Source organism: Stylophora pistillata, chromosome 9, assembly GCF_964205215.1.
Source record: "Stylophora pistillata chromosome 9, jaStyPist1.2, whole genome shotgun sequence".
NCBI classification, from domain to species: Eukaryota; Metazoa; Cnidaria; class Anthozoa; order Scleractinia; family Pocilloporidae; genus Stylophora; species Stylophora pistillata.
Window position 1 is genome coordinate 5,015,634 of NC_142527.1, and position 12,854 is coordinate 5,028,487.

General features: G+C 39.5%; 2 protein-coding genes across 7 annotated transcripts in view; one reads left to right on the forward strand and one right to left on the reverse strand.

The window, feature by feature from the left end:
* LOC111338463 (uncharacterized) lies at positions 1-7,093 on the forward strand. 3 transcript variants are annotated; one of them, XM_022944972.2, is made up of 2 exons: positions 1-467; positions 5,910-7,093. In XM_022944972.2, exons 1-2 carry the CDS (start codon positions 457-459, stop codon positions 6,262-6,264), a joined length of 366 nt encoding a protein of 121 aa, XP_022800707.1. In that variant the 5' UTR covers positions 1-456; the 3' UTR covers positions 6,265-7,093. The 3 variants fall into 3 exon arrangements, with proteins under 3 accessions (XP_022800707.1, XP_022800706.1, XP_088588898.1); XM_022944971.2 differs by lacking the exon at positions 1-467 and adding an exon at positions 2,505-3,148; XM_088732772.1 differs by lacking the exon at positions 1-467 and adding an exon at positions 4,619-4,791.
* Positions 6,926-12,854, reverse strand: part of LOC111338472 (uncharacterized) — an 11,811-nt gene continuing 5,882 nt past the window's right edge. For all 4 annotated transcript variants that reach the window (XM_022944988.2, XM_022944989.2, XM_022944987.2 and 1 more), the window contains exons 11-17: positions 11,856-12,004; positions 11,333-11,403; positions 10,777-10,835; positions 10,191-10,287; positions 9,961-10,068; positions 9,363-9,422; positions 6,926-7,834 (exon numbers count right to left, since the gene is read on the reverse strand). In XM_022944988.2, coding sequence (XP_022800723.1) covers positions 7,654-7,834; positions 9,363-9,422; positions 9,961-10,068; positions 10,191-10,287; positions 10,777-10,835; positions 11,333-11,403; positions 11,856-12,004 — 725 coding nt within the window. In that variant the 3' untranslated portion in view covers positions 6,926-7,653. The remainder of the gene's footprint in view (positions 7,835-9,362; positions 9,423-9,960; positions 10,069-10,190; positions 10,288-10,776; positions 10,836-11,332; positions 11,404-11,855; positions 12,005-12,854) is intronic.

Consider the following 12,854-nt stretch of genomic DNA (forward strand, 5'->3'; position numbering starts at 1 on the left):
GACCTTGTTGAGCTGCGTCGTTGCTGTGCTTTGCGACGGCGATTAGCAGTGATAATTATGAAAAATTATTATTATTTCTTTCTTCGGTCATACCCACGAGTGACCAAGACAGAATTTCTCGTTACAATACCAATACAATATCATCCAAGTGGACAAGTGATGAGAATTAGGAAAAACTTTATTTCGGTAGATTATCAGTTGATCTAATACCAAATTCTTGAAACCAGCGTCATAAAATTGTATAGCAGACAGTATGGAATATTACTAACGAGATCACGGGAGTGAACATAGTAGAATTTAATCGTCTCGAGACCTCAAATATAAACTGCTCTCGCAGGCGAAGAGATGCTTTCGCCACAGCGGCAACCTTGAATGAAGGCCTGAGTATGCTCGTTGATAACTCACCTTGCAGAGCACGCTGTTTTGTTCAACTAAATTCAAAGAGAAAAGTCCCATATGACTCCCAGGTAAGCGGCTTGTTGGTCACATGAGCAGCTCTCCAAAGTGGTCGAGAGCTTAACTTTCAAGCTAGGTAGTGACTGATGAGTTACAAAATCATGGTTCAGTGATCTTGTTCAGGAACATACACACGACTCGGGGGACAAGTTATCTCACCTCAACAGGTAGAGTAACCCTGGTAGGGGGTCAACTTTTTCGCATGTAAACACCTTGTCTCGCCCGCCCTAGACGATATAACTCGAACAGAAAATGAGTGCGCACGCTACAACTAGAGCACGTGCGTATTACAGCTGTAGTTTCCCCGTCGTACGCCACTCTGTCGCATATTTAACCTGGCCTGGCCGAACGAGGGTTTCGTTAAATAGATCAAAGGAGAACAGCTGAATAGTGATTTGGCGCCGGTGGCCCTACGAAGATAACGCAGCAGTCGAATTAGTAAATATGACAAAAATGGGCGAGAATTTAAATGGCTTTCAACAAAAGAGAGTCAGGCCGCTTTTGAGTTTTCAAATCATTTGGACTATACTTGTTAGCAAACAGTTAGCAAAGTTTGCTCTTTGTAAATGTACCGTCAAAAACAGTAAGCAAATCGTGACTGTAGAACAAACAGGATTGAGAATGTAAAAAAAGAACATCTGTCTAAAGTATCGTCGATATGTGATTCTGGGAAAACAAACATTATTTTTAAAGATCCTCACGTTGGTTCATGTTTTGGGGATGGATATTACCTTTGCACTCGGAGTCTAGCACACGTGTATGCGAACACGGTAATCTTTTACTTACCATTTCTTCTTGTCAGTTCTTTAGGAAAGATATGGGGAACACTGATCGAGTGTGGAGAGAATGCACACCGATATTAGGACGTAAATAGTTTTTTCTAAAAAAATGTTACTTGTAATCCGAAAACAGGCATGATGGTGAGTAGATTGACAACAAAATCGCCTTTTTAAAGGTTCAAGTCGCAGTGATATAAAATTAAAGGAATACCCAGAGTCACTGGGTTGCTTTTTTAAAACTGGTGCGCATCCGCGCTTGAATCAGCAGAGCGCAATCGGAAATGCTGTTTTACACAGATTATCCTCAAAAAACGTTGTCAGCGATTTGGTTCTTTACTACAACTCTTTAACTTTTATCAATGTGGACTGGTTTCCTTCCACCCCCAAAAAACGATACCGGCGGTTATTCAAGAGGTATCCTAGAAAATTCCTGTCAACATTCTCAGTCAATAGATGGATTTAGCAAGAGGATGGGAACGTCATTTCACAACGGGAGAGCGCGCAGAATAGTCTAGGAGACGCGCGCACACGAACCAAAATACCGTGTCCCTTCATCTGAGAGTTGACTTAGTGACTGGGTTCTACAACTTGCATTAACAAACATGGCGGTCCAATGAATCGAAACAAATAGGAATTCCAAACAAATGAAACAAAAACTTTATTATGCCTCGGATAAAAACAAGACAGAAGGACCATCTCTTAGGGTATTTCCTTTTGTTCGTAAATCTCCAAGAAGAAAGAACGTTTTCTCGGAAAAATTGCATTTTCCTTTGCCAGTGAAGAGTGTTCTAAGGCCGCGGATCAAATTCTCGCCATTCCCATTCATGTCGAATTTTGCCCCGCAAATTTCCTTTCGATTTAGAGCTAGTTTGAGTCTTAGAAACTTCAAGTTGTAATAAGTTCTTAAATTAAAATCAGTCGATGGAAATTGACAAAACAAAGCACTGTTAAAAGAAATAAGCTTTCACAAGAAATGCTACTTTCTTCCCTTTTTCGGTTTACAACAAAACTGATCAGTTTCTGCTAAGTGATCATTTGGTTTTTGCACAATGCACTCTGAGAAACAACTGTTATTTTCTTTTTTTAGTGGCCAACATATTTGCAAGTAAAATGACCCATCTTGTTTGAAGGAAGGCCTTTCTTTAATTTCTGAGCACCTGCAGAAATTGTTTCCATTAAATCAACAACTTAAATTATAACTGAAACAATGAAAATGCTTTGTGTATTGATTTGATAGAATTAATTTTTCCGTCTTTCACGGGTATAAACTTATAATTCGCTCTTTTAAGTTAGAACTGCCGCCAAAAACCCTCCTTGATACCGACCTACTTCTTTGTTACAACGGACAGTCTTTCATGTTTGATGTTCCCGTAATTAAAAGGATGCCTTTTTCCAACGGAGCACAATAAGTATAGACCATGCTTTCCGGCAATACAAAGCAACAGGTTCCGCCTGTTCTAAGTTTTCTTTCACACTTTTACCGCAACACCTGCCTCAAATAAAAACATTATCATATATCCAGCTATTATTAAATGTTGTGGATGCCTCAAAACATCAAAAGAATTTTAAATTTTGTCATTTGCTTTCCTTTCAAGGGCCGATTTTGGCTTGAGGCTCTTTAAAATTCGCAAAGCGTTGGAAAATAGCGCATCGTTCTCATTCCGTCACCGAAAGCTATTCCATCGGTTCACTGAATAACGAACGCATGAACAAACTGCATTCGCTAAAGTCATGACCATAAAAGAACAAAACACAGTTGAATTAACTGAAACGAATAAACTCAAGCAAGGGCTATTGCCGGCGTTGCATTCATTTGAAACTTGAGATACATCGGAGAGGATGAAATTCCGAAGCCTTGTGAGCATATCAAGTGAAAATGTTCGTGAAAACAAGCAGATTGCGCACAATCTGAGGTAAATTCATTTTTTCAGACTTGAAAAAGCTTTTTTTATTCTTAGACATGTCGTGGACTTACACGATTCAGTAATCTGGCTGCTCTGTGTTTTCAGTAGTCGAAAACCATTTTAGCTTTCGACGATTTGTTCACGGCATGTTTGGTATCCGCCCATCCGATAATATGGAAATCGTTGAACATTTGTTCTGTTGAATGAAACAAAAAACTGTCAGCACTTTTTAACGCCGTGTTTCGCGATCGATATGCAGAAACGTTGATGTAGCCAAATCCGTAAAGTGTTATTTGAACCGCGAGGTTTTCACCATCTTACTCTAGGAGTCCTTTTGAAACTGTTGCGAAGCAGTTTTCAGATCTTTCTCAGAAATATTTAAATTGCCCGCTGGTATATTGTCTAAGTCGGTCTAAAAAACATTAAGATTTTTGGCTGAATGTAAACTTATTGACAAGTAGACCATTTGTTTACAATGAAATTTTTCTACGCCGGCCATCAATTTGCAGTGACACTTCGTGTGACTTTCGCTGTGAATCATTGGCCCGTATTTTGTGATTCTGTTTTTAAAAAAAAAATTTGCTCTAAGATTTGAGCAGGTTCGCGTTCAATTTCAAATTAGCAGCTATTTATCTAACTGTAACACGGACGCTTCCGTTTAGACTACGATCGGTCCCTCCGTTCTTTCGACAAAGTCAAAAAAGAAATCAGCATAAAAAAAAGGGAAAAAAGCGCCAAAAATAAAAAAATTAGCGCGCCACGCTGAACTCTGGTTGTGAGGCGCACTTAGGATCCGCGCGGCACACTGGCATCAAATTTTTTTCATTGATTTTTCTTGAATAGCACGACAGAATTCGCCAGAAAGGAGGGGCTGCCTTTATCTGGCCTTCGCTCAACTCAGAAAATGCAATTTGAAATACCCTGACGTTCTGTGTCAAATAAAAGAAACAGTATTAAGGTGAAATCAATTTATCTTTGCAATTACCCGTTCTCATGTGTCAATAGGGACCTTAAGAAACCACAACGGCGACGCCAAGAAAGACTTCGATTAAAAAACGAATTTCTACTCTTAGTTAGAATTTCAAAAATGGCTGTAGGAGCTTACTGTCTCATACAGTACCACAGCTCAACTTCAGCATGACGTATGAAGTAGCCGTTGAGTTCCAGATGGAAATTAAAATAATTTGCCGTCGCGGTTTCGGTTCGCAGAGACGCAAATTTTGGCGATTTCACGTTGTTGTTTTGCATAGGACGGCTAAGAAATGTACAAAGTTTCAAAACGCACGTGCTGAGCTATTGTTCTGCCAATTAGATCTCTTGGTTTTCCACGTCCTCTTTGCCGTCGCCGTCGTGGTTTCTTAAGGTCCCTAATGATTTGATAAATCCGACATAATTAATTAAGATTTTAGCGCGTTTGTCAAGAGTTTTTGTTAATTCTGGCCTTTTGAGCTGAAATGGGTCAAGTTATGGTGTGATAGGCAATTCTGTGAATTCGTCAGTTGGTCCGTTGTGAACTCATAACTGAAAATTGATAGCGCGAGACGTCAAGTACAAATATGATTGAATCACGGTTTAATGAACGACAATTCCTTGAAGATTTGTGAAACTGGATTCAAGCTTAGACCTTACGATATCATGGGCAGATATTTTCGGTAAATATTCACCGCTTGCCACCGAACTGAGGCGAATGGTTGTTTTAGTATATGCTTCAATAGTGAGATAATAGACCCCAAAAAAAGATGATTTTAACTCACTTATTCCTGCAACGGGCGCAAATTCCGCGCGCGTTGTTCGAATGTGAACAACGAAGGATACTCGGAGTTTAAGAAGCCAATCAGAGCGTGCCTTCAACGTTATCCAATGTTTTAGTATAAACTAAGACCAATTTATTAAAAACTGGATCATTGGATAATGCAATTCAAGGCTTTTTATTGGCTTAGCCATTATGGTGTATGAGCCAATATACCATAATCTGTATGATGCACGATCCTTCGCAGTAGATAGCGCTATTTATGCAATAGCGAAAATCAGACCTGAAAAAAATCAGGCCTGTACGGGACTCGAACCACTGACCTCTGCGATACTAGTGCAGCGCTCTACCAATTGAGCTAACAAGCCAACTGGGAGCAGGCCGTTAAGTTGATTCGTAATAAACCCGTGATGATAAATCCGATACAATGGATATATGAAGTTCATATATTTTGAACTGCGGTACTAAATACGTATGATCATCACGGGTTTATTACGAATCAACTTAACGGCCTGCTCCCAGTTGGCTTGTTAGCTCAATTGGTAGAGCGCTGCACTAGTATCTCAGAGGTCAGTGGTTCGAATCCCGTACAGGCCTGATTTTTTTCAGGTCTGATTTTCGCTATTGCATAAATAGCGCTATCTACTGCGAAGGATCGCGCATCATACGTATTTAATACCGCAGTTCAAAATATATGAACTTCATATATCCATTGTATACCATAATCTACAAATATGGCAAGCGTACGCGTCAGCTTAAAATCAAAAGGGAGCTAAAAATCCGTTTTTTTCTTACAAAATAATAATTTCTCGGAGGAGTTTTTAATAAAATAATTATTCCACTCGCGCTTGTTGGATATGAGATGATTATAACCAACTCGGCGCTACGCGCCTCGTTGGCTATCTATCATCTCATATTCAACGCGCACTCGTGGAATAATTGTTAATTATCCGTTTGTAGTAAATATAGTATTTTACTGCACTTATCTCTTATTCATTCACGGTATCCGCATTCTTTCAGTTCGCCGCCAGACGCCAAGAACTACAAGGGAACGATTCGCCGACAGGAAAGAGAAGGAAGCCCGAAATGTTACCACTGTGACGGAGACGAAAACATAACTGTGGAACATTTCCTGCTGTCCTGCTCAAAGTTTGAGGAGATTCGCTCAGAACTGTTGTGCCAACTCCGCGGCGAGCTGCAGGCTATAGGCGAGAGAGGTTTTCAAGTGTGGGAGACCTTTACAGCAAGCAGCCCAGCATTCCAGTCCAAGATCATTCTTGGAGCGCAAAGCTTTGGCGCTGAAGAGGACGAGGCAATCAATCACTTTCGGACGCAGTACGTCGCCAGGGCCTGGAGCGAGAGGCTGGTAATTTGAGGTCGTTTTGCTGCCTAAACTCGTTTTCAGAACAATTGTCCCAAGTTTTTTTTTTTTTTTTTTCAGTAACACATTCTCGTCTGCTTGCATTTATAAGATACAAAACACCTAAATTATTGTGATATTTTTAACTACTCTACATACCAATAACATTCAAAAGTATCCGAAAATCTTCGAGATGTAGGGCGAATTCATCTGTTTTATCAGCTTGTCTCCAAGCTCTTCTTCTTATTCTAGAGGATACCACGGAAACAGTCTCTCTCATTGGATCTTTCCGTCTCTCGAGGCTTTAGGGATCAAATAATTTGGATATATCAACAAAGTTGAAATGGTAAATTGGCCACCGTAACGATTACAAAAGCTGACGTTTCGAGCGTTAGCCCTTCGTCTTTCGCTCCGACGAAGGGCTAACGCTCGAAACGTCAGCTTTTGTAATCGTTACGGTGGCCAATTTACCATTTCAACTTTGTTGATATATCCAAATTATTTCGTTACTCCCACCGACGCAGCCCCAAACAGTTTCTTTCGAAACTATCAGCCTTTATTCATTTGTATTCAGGGATCAAAGCTACGAATTGAATCGCACATAATATAACTAAACAATATGTTTAAAAAACGCGAAGAATTATCGAATAAAGAAATATAAGACACTTGACAAAAATGACCTTATTGAACGCAACTTTATTCAAAACACAACAAGACTGACGTTGCGTTCAAAACGTGTCCACAATTAGGGATGATACAGTATTTCATACGTGCACTGAGTAAATTTTTAAAGTAGTTCCAGAGGTATTGACAGCTTTAGTGAAATAAAATAATCTTCAAGGCTTGCTTTTGTTGACTTTTGATGTATAGTTGCAAGCGGATGAAAATCGTTAACAAAGCGAACTAAGGGCTTTAAATCTATTCTCGCGGAAAACTATTGAAACATTTTTAGGTTGCGCTACTGAAGGCAATTTGAATCCGCGCAAGGTAGTGTAAGCGTCTTAGATGCTAAAATACGCCATGGACCAAACATTCCGATGGCGCGTAAAATAAACCACCTCAAACGCTATGAAACCTATTATCAGGTTTTTCATTCGCACAAACAGTTTGCCTCGTCGCTTGATGAAAATCTGCGAAGTTCTACGAGAACCCTTATAATACAAGGGTGGACAATCGGGACACGTTCGCGCTGAGCCTTGATGGTATGATGTCCTAGAGAAGTCTTATTCCCAGACAATCTTCAACTAAAAACGAGCATGATATAACCGCTTTTTACATATCGCAGGCTCAATGATTAACAAGCGATAGGCCACAGGTTTACGAAATGTATCAGAGGATACCTAGCCACAGTAAAATTTTTCATACTCTGTAAGTAATTGACATGTTTTTTTTAATGTCAGCTCGCTATTTTGTACTTAGTTCGGAGAACTCCGAGCTTAACGCTTTCATGACATCCTGGTGAGAAAATGTTTCATGGTCGCCTTTGATACGAGCGTAGTTTTCTTTGACGAACAAGGCAAATCGACTGGGAGTGCGAATTTGTGGAGTGCCATCCTTCTTCAACTGTGGAACAAGCTCCAGGCGGCTGTAATAAAAGACATGGTGACAGAAAGAAACTTAAACAATTTCCGACCTTGAGGAAAGTTCTAAAGTTGAGAAAATATATATTATAATTTGGTTTTATCAACTGAGTTGATAATGTATATTGATGACAGTAAGCTCACACCTCAACAGTAAGCCCTTCGTCATTCGCTCTGAACTAATAGGTTATTAGAACAATTACAAGGTAATCTCCTTCACAACCATTATGTTACAACAAATTTTGAGGGCCAGCGGTGCATCCACATAGTAGGGTTCAGTCCCCTCGCGTCAGTATATATTTTAGTTTTCGCGCGAATAGTTTCATTAATAACAAACATATGAAACATATGAGTGAACTGCGGTTATGAGACGTATATAAGAACGATCCTTCGCAGTAAAGCACTATTTGAGCAATAGTGGAAATCAGACCTGAAAAAAATTTCAGGCCTGTACGGGATTCGAACCACTGACCTCTGCGATACTAGTGCAGCGCTCTACCAATTGAGCTAACAAGCCAACTGGGAGCAGGCCATCAAATTAATTCGATATAAACCCGTAGATGATAAATCGAACAACAACAAATATATGAAACATATGAGTGAACTGCGGTTATGAGACGTATTTCCACTATTGCTCAAATAGTGCTTTACTGCGAAGGATCGTTCTTATATAAGTTTCATTAATGTTAAGTAGTTGTAGGTTTGTAATGCTTCGTCTTGTGTCTCTTTAGATCCAAACCGTCAGGTATGTTTTAAGCTTTCATTTCGCCGAGTTTATTTCGTGTAGTTTGATTTAGTCGGTAGTTAGATTTAGTGTAATTCATTTCTCAGTATTACAGAAACCACTGGTCAAGAATAAAATGTATGGCTCGGGTAACCATTGAGAAATGTTACCGGTGCGTTCGTTACACGTGACTTGGTCATGTGATAGAAAGGGCACATTGAAAGTTGAGATCGAGCAAAGGCTGTGCTCTAAGTTTTTGTTTTCAACTTTACCTAGACTTATAAGATAATTTTGTTTTACCAAAGGAGTTGATAACGTATATTGGATACCGCAAAGACTTCCTAAAGCTGATGTTTCAAACGTTAGCCCTTCATCAAAGAGTTCCCAAGCTTCCTTTGCTCCGACAAGAGGCTAACGTTTGAAATGTCTGCAGTAGAGACTCTTTAGGATGGCCTATTTACATTTATCAACTCAGTTGATAAAACCAATCAACTCAGATGATAAAACCAATCACCTTCGCCTCAAAATTTGTCAAGGTCGTCATTCACAATTGGTTTTAATATTAATATTAATAATCTCCATTCCTAGCCTGATCCTTAATCCCTCTAACTTTGCAATCGCCTTCATGCTCTTCTCCTAATTTTATCACTTTATCAGTATCTTTCAAGTTTAAGGTAATTCTGTTCGAAAGAAAAACAAGACTCGATCAAAATGTGTGAGATTTTTTTAGGCGGTAAACTACCCCGGACATTTCTCTCTAGGACAACGACACGCTACAACTAACACACTAAAAAAAGTCAACAATTTACCTGTGACAATAAGCACATCGACTTTTCTCCAAATTTACTGACTTAGAATGACGTCCGAACCTAATAATGGATAAAAACGGCCAGATGAAGATCACCAGCATATAATTAGTCCAGTGTTTGTACTCTTTCTCAGAAAAAAATTCCAAGTACTTTTCCCGGACTCTTTTCCAGACTTAGATTGATTTTTTTCAGTAAACCAAATTTCACCTACATGCTACTTAGATTTCTCATAACGTAAATTCTGAAAACTTTACTGCTTGAGTTGAGCAGATATCCAGGACTTTTCAGGTTTTCCAGTATGAACCCTGTTACTCGTGTCTTTGATAGAACCCTTTCCCAGCCCCAATGTTAAACGACTGACTAGCACCCAGGCCATTATTATTAGAGCTTGGACACGAACGTTTTTTTTGCCTGCGAGAAAGTAGGACGCCTTGAGTAACGCGAACCGGACAGGGGTCTGCAAGAGGTCTAGCGTGAAACCTCTTCCCTACTCGTCTCAAACCTTCCCGCGGGCGGAAAAACGAGCATAATGATCAGCGGTAACGATCCACCACTGAAGATATCCGGAAGTGTAAGCACACTTCATAAAGATACTCACGTGTTCCCACAGTTGGTACACCTGTACGTATATTTAGCATTGATGGTGTAGCTGTGGCACCGCGAGATCGGGGGCAAGTCTTGATGAACATGATTTGCACGCAATGTCCTAGAGAAGAAGCAAAGACAAAGAGACAGTACTGTAAAATAGAGTTCAGGCTGCAGTTACTACATTTGTAAAAAGTTAAATTGAATAAAATAGGGTTGTAATTTCATAGAGAGCTTTCTTACCATTTTTTCCAAACGGGTCCGTGACCAGCTTTGACTCCGCTAATTAACCAGGCAGCAGCGTGACACATCTCGTGTATTAATGTGTCACGCAAGCGATCTGCAAGTTACAAAAGTGGTTATTTAAAAAGTGACAGAACGACTTAAGTACGAAAGTAAGTCAGCTTTATTTAAAGAGGGCGTACAAATAACAGCTTACGATGACAAACCAGTGGTCAGACAAATAATGCGACTGGTGCTCGATTACTTTCTGCACAATTTCTATCTTTTTTATTACTATGGCCAATCAGAGAGAAGAAAAATGTTGCAAGAAACCAAGGAAAATTGAAAGTGAACACTGGGAAACTTCCTAAAGCGCGGGAAAAGCGAATGACCAACACCCGCCTGGTCTTAGATCGGCTGACATTGTGGCGCGAGTTTTAAGGACCAATCAAAGAGCGACGTAAAACAAAACCATTACCATCTCGGATTGCTTTTGACATGAAAACTTTTCTCAACTGGCCCGCGGGTCAAATTGAGTAAAACGCTCTCTTTTACCCCACAATACGAGGACAACGGAAACATTGTGGTACAAATCAACCTAACTTACCTGCGGAATCAATAACTTTGTCTGCCAATTCTATCCTGGCCACACGAAGACTACTTTTCCTAGAAAAAAAAAAATGTAATAGTCGCATGGGCACAATTTCACGAAAACTACGACAGAGTGTCGTTGAAACCAAAGGCGCAGCAGTGACAACGGCTGGTTGAAACAAATACAAATGTCAAAGGTGCCAATAACAGCTTAAGGTAAAAAAAGGACAAACTGGCTAAAGCGCGGGAAAACGCGAATGACCGAAGTCACTATTGGTTATAATTTTGAACTTGATTGGATGAATAAGTGAGGCAAGTCTTACACCGATTTCTATCGACAATCAACTGAAAATTGTGCATTAAGCATGCAGTTGTCTAAGTATCACGATTGCTCAATATAACAGTGGAATTCTGCCCAAACATTTTCACAAACTAAGCAGCAGGAGCTCATAAAATGTATATCAAATATGAGACCTTCTGCAAAACTCACCAAGGTTTTGATATTGACTCAAAAGGTGCGGTATGTTACAGAAGTCACTCTCGCCGGAAAAAAAAAAAATTTGAAAAGCTACCTGCTGTAATAACAGAAGCCAGCGGTGCTCCGCATTCTCGGATTCCATGTTATCTGGAAATCTGACGGCAGCTGACGATAAACAGTTCAAAATAGTCATGGCTGGACGTATGTGATATTAATAAACCTCAACGTGAACAATAAAAATTCTACAAAAGGATTTAACAGAATATCCCTACCTCACACTTCAAAGTTTCACCGTGGAAAACTGAAGGTTTTTTTAAAATTTTCTTTGTTTGAGTAATTGAACAGAAACAAGTTTATGAGCAAAAATAAGGGTTCCTGTTCTTGAAAGTAAAAAGTAGTAATTTATTACCGCAATTTTCGTTTTAGCGACTAGCAGGGAACCATACCTATACCAATAGCAGTTGTTTACTAATAGTAATAATGACTCTCTCTCGAGAATGGCATGTCTTGTGAATTACAAACCAGTCACTCACTTCAAATACACTATGACTCCAAACAGACAAGAAAAATCTTTATTTTCCTCTATCATATTATGATAATATGGTATCAGTTCTTACTTGATTGTCAAAGACTGTTTGGTTGTACAATTCAAAGAGATCCCTCACAAGTTTCTCCTTGTTCTTCTTAAAATCTTTCTCGGTAGTGTACGAGGTAAGGACATTCTCCAACACGCTTTTAGGTCGAGAAGGTTTAGCTGGTGGCATTCCTAAGAAGAAGAGGCAAGATCAAGGTGAGGTGAGAGCGCGGTAGTAAGACGGTTTACGGTAGTCGATCCAGGTGGCCCATCCAGTTGTAACTTTTCCCGGTTTCCATAGCAAGAAGCGACTACCGTATTTACTCGAATAAGCGCCGCGGAGCTTATTTAATTTTGCGCGCCACAAGTGCAGCGCTTATTTAAAAATTGTACCAGACAAATTTACTTTTTCTATATTTTTATTCAACGGTATACAAAGAGCCACAATGGTCTATAAGTCTCTGCACGGCTTAGCTCCAGACTATTTACGTTCTAAAATTGAAAGGCAAGTAACTGCGTATAACCTAAGGGACTCTGAGAATAAGCTTAATGTTCCATCGCCGCGCACAAACTATTATAAGAATAGCTTTAGCTACAGTGGCGCCACCCTTTGGAACAGTGATATAAGACAAGCAGAGTCCCTTGGGTTATTTAAGCGTTTAATTAAAGAAGTACGTTGCGGCACGGCATTCGTGAAAAGCAGTTTTAGTTAGGTTTAGGTTTTAAGTATAGATCACTTTCATAAATGGCTGCCGGATTAATATTCTCTTGTTTAAATTTAAATTAGCCCTTATGGCCTCGCTTGAGATGTCTTCTTTTGAATTTTGTACTGGGGAACGAGGTCAGAAGGGCTAATTTAAATTTAAACAAAAGAATATTAATCCGGCAGCCATTCATGAAAGTGGTCTATAGTTTTCATAATAGTATCTGATCCATTTGATGCATGTTGATACTGTTATATATTTTAAATGTTTTATTATTTATAGCTGATGAATTGTCCGTGGATAAATAAAGATTATCTATCCATCCATCCATCTATCTA